Source organism: Chrysochloris asiatica, unplaced genomic scaffold (assembly GCF_000296735.1).
Source record: "Chrysochloris asiatica unplaced genomic scaffold, ChrAsi1.0 scaffold00257, whole genome shotgun sequence".
Lineage (NCBI taxonomy): Eukaryota > Metazoa > Chordata > Mammalia > Afrosoricida > Chrysochloridae > Chrysochloris > Chrysochloris asiatica.
In genome coordinates this window covers 3319955-3333160 of record NW_006408775.1, presented here as the reverse complement: position 1 = coordinate 3333160, position 13206 = coordinate 3319955, and the positions used below count along the sequence as shown (strand labels likewise).

Here is a 13206-nt window from a genome sequence, read left to right as displayed (position 1 = left end):
TTTGTAAAGTATTTTATAATACACTAATTAAAACAAATAAATGTATGCATGGTTGTAGTTATATCAGAATCCATTGGTAGGCATTTATTGCAAATATTTACTCCAAGTTTCTTCCAGACATTGACAAATAGATTGTTACATTATAGTGAGTTGACAAAGATTTCTGTACCTGTTGATAGATTGGTAGTTTATGATTCTTTTGTCAGGTAGAACATGTCCTCCTGCCAATCATTTTTCTCAGAGCCCCTTTCATATCCTTGTTCCTGAGGCTGTAGATGAAAGGGTTCAGCATGGGGGTCACCACTGTGTACATCACAGTAGCTACTGTGTCTTTCTCAGCTGAGTGGGAGGATGAAGGGTTGAAATACACAGCAATGATGGTGCCATAGAAGAGGGAAACCACAGCCAGGTGGGAGCCACAGGTGGAGAAGGCTTTCCATTTTCCCTTTGTGGATGGGATTCTCAGCACAGCACAGGTGATATGGATATATGAAGCCAGGATGCAGACAAATGGGGTGATCATTACCAGGCCTCCTTCAATAAGAAATACCATCTCATTGAGGTGTGTGTCAGAGCAGGAGAGCTTCAGGAGAAGCATCACGTCACAGAAGAAGTGGGGGATTCTGTTGTCTGCACAGAAGGAGAGTCGAGCCATCAGCAGGGTATGCAACAAAGAATTCAGAACGGCAATGACCCAAGACCCTGCCACCATCAGGGCACAGAGCTGAGGGGTCATCCTTGTTGTGTAGTGTAAGGGGTGACATACAGCAACAAAGCGGTCATAGGACATCACTGCCAAAATGAAATTGTCCATGTCTGCAAACTCAAAGAGAAAGTACATCTGGGTGAGACACCCAGAGAACGAGATGGTCTGACTCCTGAGTATGTGGTTGGTCAGCATCTTGGGAACAGTGATGGAGGAGAAGCAAATGTCCACGAAGGACAGGTTGCTGAGGAAGAAGTACATGGGGGTGTGCAGACGGGAGTCAGTGCTGATGGCCAGGAGGATGAGCAGGTTTCCCAGGACTGTGGCCAGGTACATGCTCAGGAAGAGCCCGAAGAGGAGCTGCTGCTGCTGGGGCTGCCTGGAGAGCCCCAGGAGGAGGAACTCAGAGACACTCGACTGGTTTGCCCGAGTCATGGGCAGGGAACTAGGTTAGTGCACAATATAACAAATACAGAATCCTAGACACAGATAAAATGTGACAAGTCAAGCTCCTGATTTTCAAATCAGTTTCTACTGTTACTAAGATAGAGTCAGCCCATCTCAACTGTACACCCAATGTCCAACACTCTATCCTGGGGCTATCCCTACTGGGAGTACTGGTACTTATTTAGTATATTTAACACAGGAACGTACACAGGAATAGTCATAGCCCAACTCTGATGATTTCTCAGAAATGCTGACATTTCCTATGTAAACTTCACCCCCAAGTTCTTAGCTCTGCCTACAGAAAGAAGAGAAGTGGCTGATTACTCCTGGGTTCATCACAAGTTCTAACACATGGATGCAGAGTTGCTCAGGGATCTAGAACGACTTCATGTCTTAATAAGCAAAAACCTAGTTTTCTTCTGCTGTGCTCTTACTTGGAGAGAATTGGTTCTGTAGCTAACCTGTGTTCTTCACTTCTACAAAGCTGGACAGTGCATCTCTTAAATGTAGTGATTGGAAAGGCTGGAGAATATAGGTAGATTCTGAGCAAATGAGAAGCAGGCTTTCATGGTTTTAGTTCTCTGTGAGGGAAGGATGTTTGGTGAATAACAAAGCAGGAATTTACAGAGGACTTCATGACCACTGGGACCAGATTCCCTGAGAGCCTTATTAGACACAAGAAGAGAATTATTGTCACACCTATATTTTGGCCCCTTTGGACCAAACAGTGATGACAAAGATTACCTAGGATGTGGATGTAACTTTAGTTATTAGACATGGAACCGTGCTGGCGGAGACAGATTTCAGATTGATTTTCCCCAGGATCTCAAACCTCCTCATCTTGCTCTTCTAAGTCTGTGCCTCAAGATGTGAAAATTCAATTATTATAACCTTTTTCTTCTCACTTCTGATTTGCATAACTGGAGCTATTCCTGTGTTTTCATGTAACCCTGACTTTCTCATGCGTGGTCATTGTTAGCAGTGATTAGTAAAACCCATCTCCTCCATTTTACAGATGGGAATGTTGAGAACACATTGCAAAGCTGTATTTGACCATGAAACCATTTAAGATAAAGGTTAATATGAAGGGGGTGGTCTGCAGGAGAGCCTAGCATGTTGTGAATTATGAACTCGAAACCACTTTGGGGCTCCTTTTCCAACCCACGTGGTTTAGCCTCCTCTCAGAGTGGAACCTTCTCATCCACAGAGTCACTATGGGTGGGAGGGGGTAGGGGAGCAAGCATGTTTATCTTAGATCCTCTCGCTTTTGCCAGAGCAGAATTGACCAGAGAATTTTGAACTTGGGGGATGGGGAAGGGGAGGGATTGAGAATAGCTATTCTTTACGAATCGGGCTGTGAACCGGAAGGTCAGCAGTTCGAAACTACCAGCTGCTCCGAGGGAGAAAGATGAGGCGATCTGCTCCCGTAAAGATTTATAGCCTCGGAAACCCCATTCAGTGTCGCTATGGGTCGAAACCAACTCGACGGCTCTTAACAACAACAACAACATCACTCTGATTTGGCTGGAATGTGTATACCCCAAAGCCCTTTTGCATGCCCCATTGGCTGTTCATGTACTGAGGAGAAGAAAGGGGCGAGTAAGCAAAAATACAGGAAGGAGGAGATGGTCATTGGAGAAATTCCTCTTCGTTTTCAGTTTCTAGGTTTCAGTTTTTTTCTGATGATTGGCTACATTTCAGCTCATTTCACTAAGGATTGTTGTTGAAAACAATGAACACCAACCCTGGAAAAGTTTAGTAGTGAATCTTATGAAGGACAGTGATTATATATTAATGGTATTATATAGTGCCATTGAGTCGGTTTCGACTTATGAGTCGAAACCCCTGTATAGAGTTTCCGGAGCGGGCGACTGGTGAGCTTGAACCGCTGACCTTGGAGTTCAAACTGACCTTTCAGTCTAGCGCATTAGCCCGCGGCGCCACACCAGTACTCCGTGTGTATTAATGGTGGTGGCGGTGGTTACGTGTTCCGACTCATAGCGATCCTGCATAGTGCTTCGGAGGCTGTAAATCTTTACGGGAGCAGAAAGCCTCATCTTTCTCCCGGGACCATCTGGCAGTTTCGAACTGCTGACTTTCAGGTTAGCAGCCTGACTCATAACCACTATTCTATTTGGAAACGAAGGGTGAGAAAGGTTGCACAGCTTGATGAATGTAGTTAATACATATAGAAACTGCTGAAGTGGTTTCTTAAATATCTTCAAAAACTTTGAAAAAAAATTAATGAGACTGAAGTCACTATGGGTTGGAACTGACTCATCGGCACTTAACAACAACAACAAAGTCACACACAAAAAAATGCTATATTGTCTTACTGATAGAAAATAAGCAAATAAATAGAACGCAAAATGTGTTCGTGATTACAGGATGGGCGGACAGTAGCAAACAACGTCTTGCTTTTTGTTGTTTTTCTTAGATGACTTTGTGTGCGTTCTGACTCATAGTGACTCCATCCACAAAGAGTAAGACATTAGCCCATTTCTACTTCCACAGTATCCATCCATCTTCATGATGGTCTTTCCCTTTTCCTTTGACCCTCCACTTTTACCAAGCCTGGTGTCCTTCTCCAGAGACTGGTCCCTCCTGATAACATGTGGGAAGAATGAGAATGAAGTCTTGGCATCCCGGCTTCTAAGGAGCATTGTGGTTGCTCTCCTTCCAAGACAAACTTGTTTGTTCTTTAGGTAGTCCATAATAATGTCTATTATTTGCATTGTTGTTGTTGTTGAGTTCCATCGAGTCAGTTTTAACCCATAGCGACCCTGTATAACGTTTCCAAGGAGCAGCTGGTGAGCTTGAACTGCCAACCTTACAGTTCAAACAGCTTTGCAGTCTGGTGCATTGACCCACAGCGCCACACTAGGACTCCTATTATTTGCATGTTGTCATTGTTAAGTGCCGTTGAGTCGGTTCTGACCCATAGCGACCATGAACAGGTATTCTGAGGCTGTAAATCTTTACGGGAGGAGAAAGCCTCATCTTTCTCCTGTGGAGCAGCTGGTAGTTTTGAACTGCTGACCTTGGGGTTCACAGCCCAATTCGTAACTGCTATACTACCAGATCATGGAACATTGAATGTATGTTAATGACAGTAACATAATAACTTGGAAAAAGATAGTGAGAATGGTTACAGAACTCGACTGTAATCTACATGACTGAAGTCTACATGTGGAAACTGATGAAGCAGCAGATGTTCTATTTTATATTTTCCCACCACAATGCAGCCACTTATCAACATGACTAAGCTCCAAAGACCAGGTCATTGTGTGAAAATCAGCATTATGGATGAATGGGGGAGAAAAAAAACAAGAGATAAAAAAATGGAAGATAACTATGTCATTATATTATTGCCAGATTGCATCATTACTTAACTGTCAAATTACATAACCACCAAACCACTGAGAATCATGACCCAACCAAGCTGACACACAGCCCTCATTTTCATAGCCAGCATTACTCTTTTTTTTTAAAGTTTTTATTGTGAATTATGTGGGTTTACATGGGAGAACATCAGTTTTACATTCATCCTATTGTATTTCATTTCATTGCAATGATTACAATCCCCTCCGTGCATCATCAAACAACCAAAGGGTACACCCCAGCGGCCTGCCCCCTGGCCATCAGCACGACAGCCCCTCTCCCTCCCTGAGTCCAGTGTCCCTAGCCAATCCATCTGTCCCCGTCCTGGTCTCTGCCTCCATTTCTGGCGTCACTGCTTCTCTGGGTAGGATCCTGCACTGCGCTCTTCTCACTTGGTGGTCCCAGGGACCTCCACTCCTGGACTGCAAAATTAGTCACTCCCCGCCTTTTATTACAAAACATCTACCTTTACATTTCCAACCCCCGCAGTCAGTCCTGATAGCAATTATTCACTATTGTACCCCATCTCCTTTTATTAGCCCTGTCCCATCAGGTTGGAAATCCTTCAGTGGAGATTCTGCCTTCGCCAGCTGCATCTGGAACTAGGCTCCCTCTTGGAAGCTTGTAATCCAGTCACTTCTTGCCTTTGTAGCTCCCCCCTCCCCCATTTTGAGTAGCCAATGTCTAAGTTGCCCATCCCTGTCCACCCCTGGGGTGGGCATGACCCTTGCTGTAAAGATTTGTTCCCTTTTTTGAGCTACTACATCTGTAAGTGTAGGTAAAGTTCATCAAATTATAGTGGCCAGTTTGAATCAGACAATCATATGGTTTACTATGCCAGGAGCTACAAATTGAGTCGGAACTGTGTTGCATTCACCATCAAAAGATCATTTCAAGTCTATCTTAAATTATAATGCTGTATAATAGGATAATATCCATATGCCTACAAGGAAGAGCCGTTTATATCACTGCTATTCAAATTTATGCACCAACCACTAACTTCTTCAGTCTGAAATTGATCAAACGTGCAATCAAGATGTATTGAAAATTACTGGTGTTTGAAATGTGAAGGTTGGAAATAACAGGAAGGATCAGTACTTGGAAAATACAGCCTTGGTGATAGAAATGATGCTGGAAATCTTTTTTCTTCTAGCACAGCCAGCATTACTCTTGTCTCAAAACTCAGCATTCATGTTATTTATGTAAAAATAACTGGATTTTAGAATTTTAAGTATTGTAAAGATCACATAATGAGAGTCAGTATGTGGGAAGCCAGTTAAATTAAAAAAGTATATTAGTGCCTTTCAAAATCACCAGGAGGCTGGATAGTCAGGCTTAGAATGCTACTCATCCTATGTCAGTGCCCACCTCCTGACTCAGAACCAGCTCTTGAGGACATCGATGCTGCTGCCACCAAGTGCTCTGGGTGACAGCCTGTGGTTTGGATGCAGATGTCATTGGACGTAGGATGCTACCACTAAAGTGACCTTTGCTGTAGAAAGTTGTCAAAAGTGAAATGGTGAAGTGTCTGTTCATGTCTTGTGCCCATTTTTAATTGGGTTATTTGTCTTTTTCTTGTAGAGGTGTTGTAGTTTCCTATATATTTTAGAAATGAGTCCCTTGTCTGTGATGTGTCATTACAAAAGATTTTTTCCCATTCTGTGGGTTCCCTTTTTACTCTTCTGGTGAAGTCTTTTGATGCACATAAGTTTTTAATTTTTAGTATGTCCCACTCATCTATTTTGTCTATTTTTGTTTGTGTGGTTTCCAAAACGTTTTGTAGTCTGTGTATTCCCTGAATTAGTGCCCTCACATTTGTCCCTGTTTTTTCATTGATGGCCTTCATAATTCTGGGATTCACATTTAGGTCCTTAATCCAACGTCCAATTTTCCTACATTCATAGACTGTAAGTTCCTCCTTCCAATTACTAATGGATGCTTGTAGCTATATCTTCTCAATTTGAATTGTTCCCCATCAGTATATGAAGGTCCCTAAAGCTCTGATGTGGTGCTGTGGGCTAATGTGTCAGACTACAAAGTCATTTGAACTCCAAGGTCAATGATTCAAGCTCACCAGCTACTTCTTGGAAACCCTATACAGGATCGCTATGGGTCGGAATCGACTGGACGGCACTTAATAACAACAACAACAAAACTTTGCTCCATCCATGTCATTACTTTGAGGAGCCAACTCTTCCCCACTTCTATCTCCAAGTCTGTGTGCTGTACAAACATCCTCAAAGAGATAGGAGCAAAGGTTGTAGGGGCCTCTATTAGCAAAATATTCAGAAAAGCAAAGAATTTACTATGTGGAATGAAATTCTTAACAGGAACTCAAAAGGTTACATAGGAAGCTTAGGAAGAAGTAATTTTATGTTCCTGGGGCAGGAACAAATTGGAAAAGGAGAGTGAGAATAGCTGCACAATTCAAATAATGTAATCCCCTTTCTATGTTGTACATGTTGAACTGTTGAATTGGTGTATGTTTTGCTGTGCACATTTTCAACAACAAATACCTACAGAAAAGCAAGCCCATGGAAAGTTATCTCCCAACAAGCATGCATTAATTTTATATTCAAAGTTTTGTTTGTTTGACTTTTAAACAGTGGATAGGGTATGGAGGATGTCATTGTAGACTACTCTTTCTAGTTGTAAGATTGGAATTAGATGTTTTCTCACCTACTAGAATCTCACTCCACTATTTGTTTATCAGCTTGTGTATTGCTGTGATTCTAGACGTTATGCTGCTGGTATTTTAAATACCAGCAGGGTTGCCTGTAGTAGCCAGGTTTCAGCAGAGCTTCAGACTAGGAAGGAAGAGAATCAGACTACTTCTGAATGTGTAGAGATTGAAACCATATGAATAGCAGCGGAACATTGTCAGATATAGTACCAGAAGATGAGCCTCTTAGTTTGGAAGGCACTGAAGATATGACGGGGGAAGAGCTGTCTCCTCAAAGTAGAATTTACAAGAGTTACAAGTAGCAGAGTGTTCTGATGTAACTGGTTAGAAATCACCTTTAAAGGGACCAATGTCAACATGAACTTCTGTCTCCATGAACTTCTGAGACCTAAAGAACAGGTGGTACACAGCTATCACTACCCGCTGCTCTGAAAAAGATGATATTAGAAGGTTCTGGATAAAAAGGGATCAAATGTGGAACTAAACTCTAAGTCATAAACAGGACCAGGCTTATTAGCCAGATAGAGACTGGTGGAACCTGGAGATTATGGCCATCTATCACCCTTCAGATCTGGAATTGAACTTAACCCCATGGCTCAATTTTCAGTCAAACAATAGATAGGAACAACAACAGTAATGAGGTAGGTACACCATAGAATCGTCAACCATTCAAAATCAAAAGGGCAGAATTTACCAGAGGTCAAAATTCAAAGGATTGTCAAAGAAGGAAGAGTGGGTTTGATCATTGGTTTGATCTCTTCACTTGTTATGAGTTGTAATAGTTAGCATCCTGTGTCAACTTGATTAGGCCAAAATCCCTATGGTTTAGCAGTTAATATGTGCTAATTCCCATGTTGATGAAACCTAATACAAGCATAGTTAATTCTGATGAGTAGCTATGAACAGCCAGTCAATTGAAAGGATGCTTCCTTGGGAGTGTGCAATATAATGGACATGTGGGGAAGGTTTTCTCTCTCAGTTTTCCTGGGGACCTGGAACTAAGCCATTTCCTTAATAACAAACTTTTCTCTTTCTATCTATCTGTCTGTCTATCTATCTGTCTATCTATCTATCTATCCACATATACATACACACACACACACACATATACATGCTTCATTGGGCTTGCTTCTCTAGAAAACCTGGTCTAAGACATGGGTTATAGAGACTTTCTATTTCTTCTTGAGTCAGTTTGGGTAGTTGGTAAACTTTCAAGAATTTGTCCATTTCATCTAGGTTATCTAATCTGTTGTCATTCATTTGTGTATAATTTTGTCATAATTCTCTTCATTGCTGTGTAGTAAGTTTTAATGTCCCTCCTTCACTTCTTTTTTATTATTTGCATCTTTTATCTTTTTTCTTTCTCTTATATTTTCAAACTAACTAAAATTTTGTCTATTTTATTGATCCTTTCAAAGTTCCAACTTGTGGTTTTATTGATTCTCTCTATTGTTTTTCGGTTTTAGATTTTATCTATTTCTTCTCTGATGACTGTTATTTCCTTTCTTCTGGTTAGTTTAGGGTTAGATTACTCTTCTCTTTCTAGCTCCTGTTGTCAAGTTGATTGGAGTCCTGGTGTGGTGTTGTAGGATAAGCAGTGGACTGTTAGATTGGTGGCTCAAATTCACCAGCCACTCCTGGAAACCCTATGTAAGGTTTCTGAGTCAGAAGCAACTCTACAGCACTTAATAACAACAATGACTTATTCACTTCAAATACATCTTTTCAACAACATAAATGGCACCGATACAGGTGGACCTCATCAGAATACACAGGAATCAAATAGACTATATCTGTGGGAAGGAACAATGGAAAAGCTCAATCATCAGCCAAAACAAGGCCAGGGGTTGACTGGGTAATAGACCATCAGTTGCTCATATGCAAGTTCAGGTTCCAGCTGAAGAAAATTACAAGGCCACAAGAACCAAAATAGGGTCTTAAGTATATCTCTGATTTTAGAGATCATCTCAAGAACAGATTTAATACATTAGACACTAACGATCAAAGACCAGAAGAGGTGTTGGTTGACTTCAAGAACATCATTCATGAAGAAAGCGAAAAGTAACTTAAAAGACAAGAAAGAAAGAAAGACCAAATGGTATCAGAAGACATGCTCTTGAGTGTAAAGAAGCAAAAGCAAATGGAAAAAAATGATGATATAAGAGGTGATCTTCACTGGACAGCCCAAGAAGACAAAGTAAACTCTTATAATGAAATGTGCAAAGACCTGTACTTAAAAAATCAAATGGAATAAACATGCTCAGTATTTCTTAAGTTGAAATAACTGAAGAAAAAATTCAGGTCTCAAATTGTAATATTAAAGATGTGACATTGTGGGTTAATGTGCTGGACTGCAGAGTCAGTTTGAACTGCAAGGTCAGTGGTTCAAGCTCAACAGCTGCTCTTTGGAAATCCTATACAGAGTTACTATGGGTCAGAATTGACTCAACAGCACTTAACAACAACAACAAAAAGGAGCAAAATAGAATCCTTTGGACGTTTGGTAAGAGGGACCAATCACTGGAGAAGGACATCATGCTTGGTTAAATGGAGAGCCAGTGAAAAAGAGGAAAACTCACAATGGATTGTCACAGTGGCTGCAGCAATAGACTCAAATATATCAACAATTGTAAGGATGGAGAGGACTGTACAGTATTTCATTCTGTTGTCCATAGGTTACTATAAGTCAGAATGGACTTGGTGGCACCTAATATCAACAACATAGACAAAATATTGAATGACATAGGAAGCATCAAAATAAAGTGAAAGACACCCTCTAAGGCAGAAACTCAAAAGGAACACACGAGCAGTTATGTAAGCTTGCTGGTGACCATGTTTTTTCTACTGGTGAGTGGAAGAAAGGGGAAGGCAGCAATGAAGATATGGACTGAGCCCAACCATGTTCTGTAGACTTCCATTGACCTGGAGATAAAAGAGAGAAGTTTGGCTGATTGGTCTGAAGTGTGGTGAGACCTGAAGACTCTTAAGCCCATGGACAAGGACCTAGCTACAGAGGGCTAGACCATAAGTATAGGCCAAGTTCATCAAACTGTAGCACTTTACACTTGTTTCCTTTATCAAATTTCTTCCTCTATTCATGTCCTGATCATCAAAGCTAGGTCAAATGGGTACTATAAATGTTTCAACAGAATGATGAAGTGCTAGAGGAGCACGTTATCATCCATGCCAAGTTATTTGGAAGACAGCTACCTGACCAAATGATTGGAAGAGATCCATAGTTGTTTCCATTCCAAAGAGAGATGACCCAATGGCATGAAGAAATCATGGAACAATATTATCAGTATCACATGCAATTAAAATTTTGCCAAAGATAATTCAAAAACAGTTGCAGGGCATATATACAAATCCAACAGCCAACATTAGTCTCAGTGGAGAGAAATTGAAGTCATTCCCTTTGTGAACAGGAACCAGATAAGGATGTCTCTTCTTACCACTCCTACTCAATATTGTGCTGTAAGGCAAGAAAGGCAAATTAAAGGCTTCCAAATTGGCAAAGAAAAAGTAAAACTCTATTTGTAGATGATATGATTCTATACACAGAAAATCCCAAAGAATCTGCAAGAAAATTATTGGAATTAATTGAATGATTGTGCAAAGTGGCAGGATACAAGATCAATATTGGGGGAAAAAATCAGTTGGAGTCCTCTACACTAATAAAGATAGCTCTGAAAAGGAAATCAGGAAAATAATACCATTTACAATAGACACCTAAGTGAGTATTTAGGAATACATCTAACCAGAGAAACGAAAGACTTGAAGAAAACTACAAAACATTACAACAAGAAACCAAGAGACTTACAAAACTGGAAGAATATAGTATGCTCGTGGATAGGAAGACTTAACATTGTGAAAATGTCATTGCTACCCAAAGCAATCAATAGATATAATCCAATCACAGCCCAGAATCTAGTGTCATTCTTTAAAGAGATGGAAAAACTGATCACTAACTTTATGTGGGAAAGAGACCCAGATAAGCAAAGCATTGCTTAAGAAGAAGAACAAAGTTCTCTCACTCCCTGATCTCAAAATCTCCACCACAGCCATAGTAGTCAAACAGTCTGGCACTGGTTCAATGAGAGATGCATAGATCAATGGAACAGAATTGAGAACCCAGGATAAGTTTATCCTCATATAGTCAGGTGATCTTTGAGAAAGGACCCAAACACATTAAATTGGGGAGAGACATTCTCTTCCTGGAAATCCATTTGTAGAAGAATGAAACAAGAACCATACCTCACACCCTATAAAAAACAAACTCAAAGTGCATTAAAGATCTAAATGTAAAATCACGAACTATAGTAGTAGTTAGGTGCCATCCAGTCAGTACTTACTAATAGTGACTCTATGCACAACAGAATGAAACACTGCCCGGTCATGGGCCAACCACACAATTGTTGCTAAGCCTGAGCCCATCCACTGCCCCCACTGTGCCAATCCATCTCATCGGGGGGAGGGGGTGTCATCCTCTTTTTCTCCGACCCTCCACTTTACCAAACATGATATCCTTCTCCAGGGACTTGTCGCTCCTGATAATATATCCCAAGTATGACAAAGTTTGGCCATCCTGGCTTCCAAGGAGCACTCTTGCTGTATTTTTTCTAACACAGATCTGTTTGTTCTTTAACGGAAGGGTGTGGTATTTCTAATATTCTCCTGCAACACCATAAGTCAAATGCAATTCTTCTATGGTCTTCCTTATTCACTATCCACCTTTCATATGCATATGAAATGATTGAAAAGACCATGGCTTGCTTCAGGCTCACCTTAGTCCTCAAATTGACATCTTTGCTCTTCGACACTTTAAAGAGGTCTTGGGCAACTGATTTGCCTAGTGCAATACATCATTTAATTTCTTGAGTGCTATTTCCATGAGTGTTGGTAGTTGATCCAAGCAAAATGAAGTCTGACAACTTCAATATTTTCTCCATTTATATGGATGTTGTTTCTTGGTCCGGTGATGAGGATTTTTGTTTTCTTTACATTGAGATGCAACCCATACCAAAGGCTGTGGTCTTTAATCTTCATCAATATTTTAAATTCTCTTTGCTTTCAGCAAGCAATGTTGTTTCATCTGCATATCGCAGGTTGTTAATGAGTCTTCCTCCAATCCTGATGCTACGGTTTTCTTCATATAAACCAGCTGAGATTATTTTCTCAGCATACAGATTGAATAAATATGGGACAAACTTAGAAGATCTAATACATGGCATAAATATACTGTCAAACAACTAAAAACACACAAACAGTAGAAGACAAAATAGATGATTTGTCTTCCTAAAAGTTAGATATATATGTGCATCAAAAGATTTCACTAGACAGTAAAAAGAAAGCCCATAGACTGTGAAAATTTCTTTTGCAGTGACACATATGACAAGAACTAATCTCTAAAACGTCTAGAAAATTACAATACCTTTGCAAGAAAAAGACAAATAATCCAATTAAAAATGGGCTGAGGACATGAACATACACTTCATAACTGAAAACATTCAGAGAGCCAACAAACATATGAAGAAATGTTCTTGTTCATTAGCCATTCTTGTTGTTGTTGTTAAGTGCCTTCGAGTCAGTTCCAACCCATAGTGACCCTGTACAGGGTTTCCAAGGAGCGACTAGTGAGCTTGAACTTCTGACCTTGAGGTTCAAATGATTTTGCAGTCCACAGTACCACACCAGGACTCTACATTAGACATTAGAGAGATGCAAATCAAACCAACAATGAGATATCATCTCACCCCAGCATTTATAGCAAAGTTCAAGAAAACAGAAATCAACAAATGTTGGTGAGAGTATGGAGAGACTGGGCCTTTTCTACATTGCTGGTGAGATTGTAAAATGGCTCAACCACTGAAGAAAATGGTATGTATGGTGCTTCCTCAAAACGTTGAAAATAGAAATACTGCCTGACCCAGCTATCCTTCTTCTTGGTATATATCCTCAAGAAATAAGAGCCATGACACAAATATATATA

At 40.4% G+C, this 13206-nt stretch overlaps 1 protein-coding gene across 1 annotated transcript; it reads right to left on the bottom strand.

Moving 5' to 3' along the window:
- Nucleotides 1-202: 202 nt before the first annotated feature.
- On the bottom strand, nucleotides 203-1141 carry LOC102830543 (olfactory receptor 1F1-like). The gene has a single exon (XM_006874000.1). The coding sequence runs from the start codon at nucleotides 1139-1141 to the stop codon at nucleotides 203-205; it is 939 nt and encodes a 312-aa protein (XP_006874062.1).
- Nucleotides 1142-13206: the final 12065 nt, after the last annotated feature.

Coding starts and splice junctions, on each gene's coding strand:
- LOC102830543 (XM_006874000.1), bottom strand. CDS start 1,141: ATGACTCGGGCAAACCAGTCGAGTGTCTCTGAGTTCCTCCTCCTGGGG.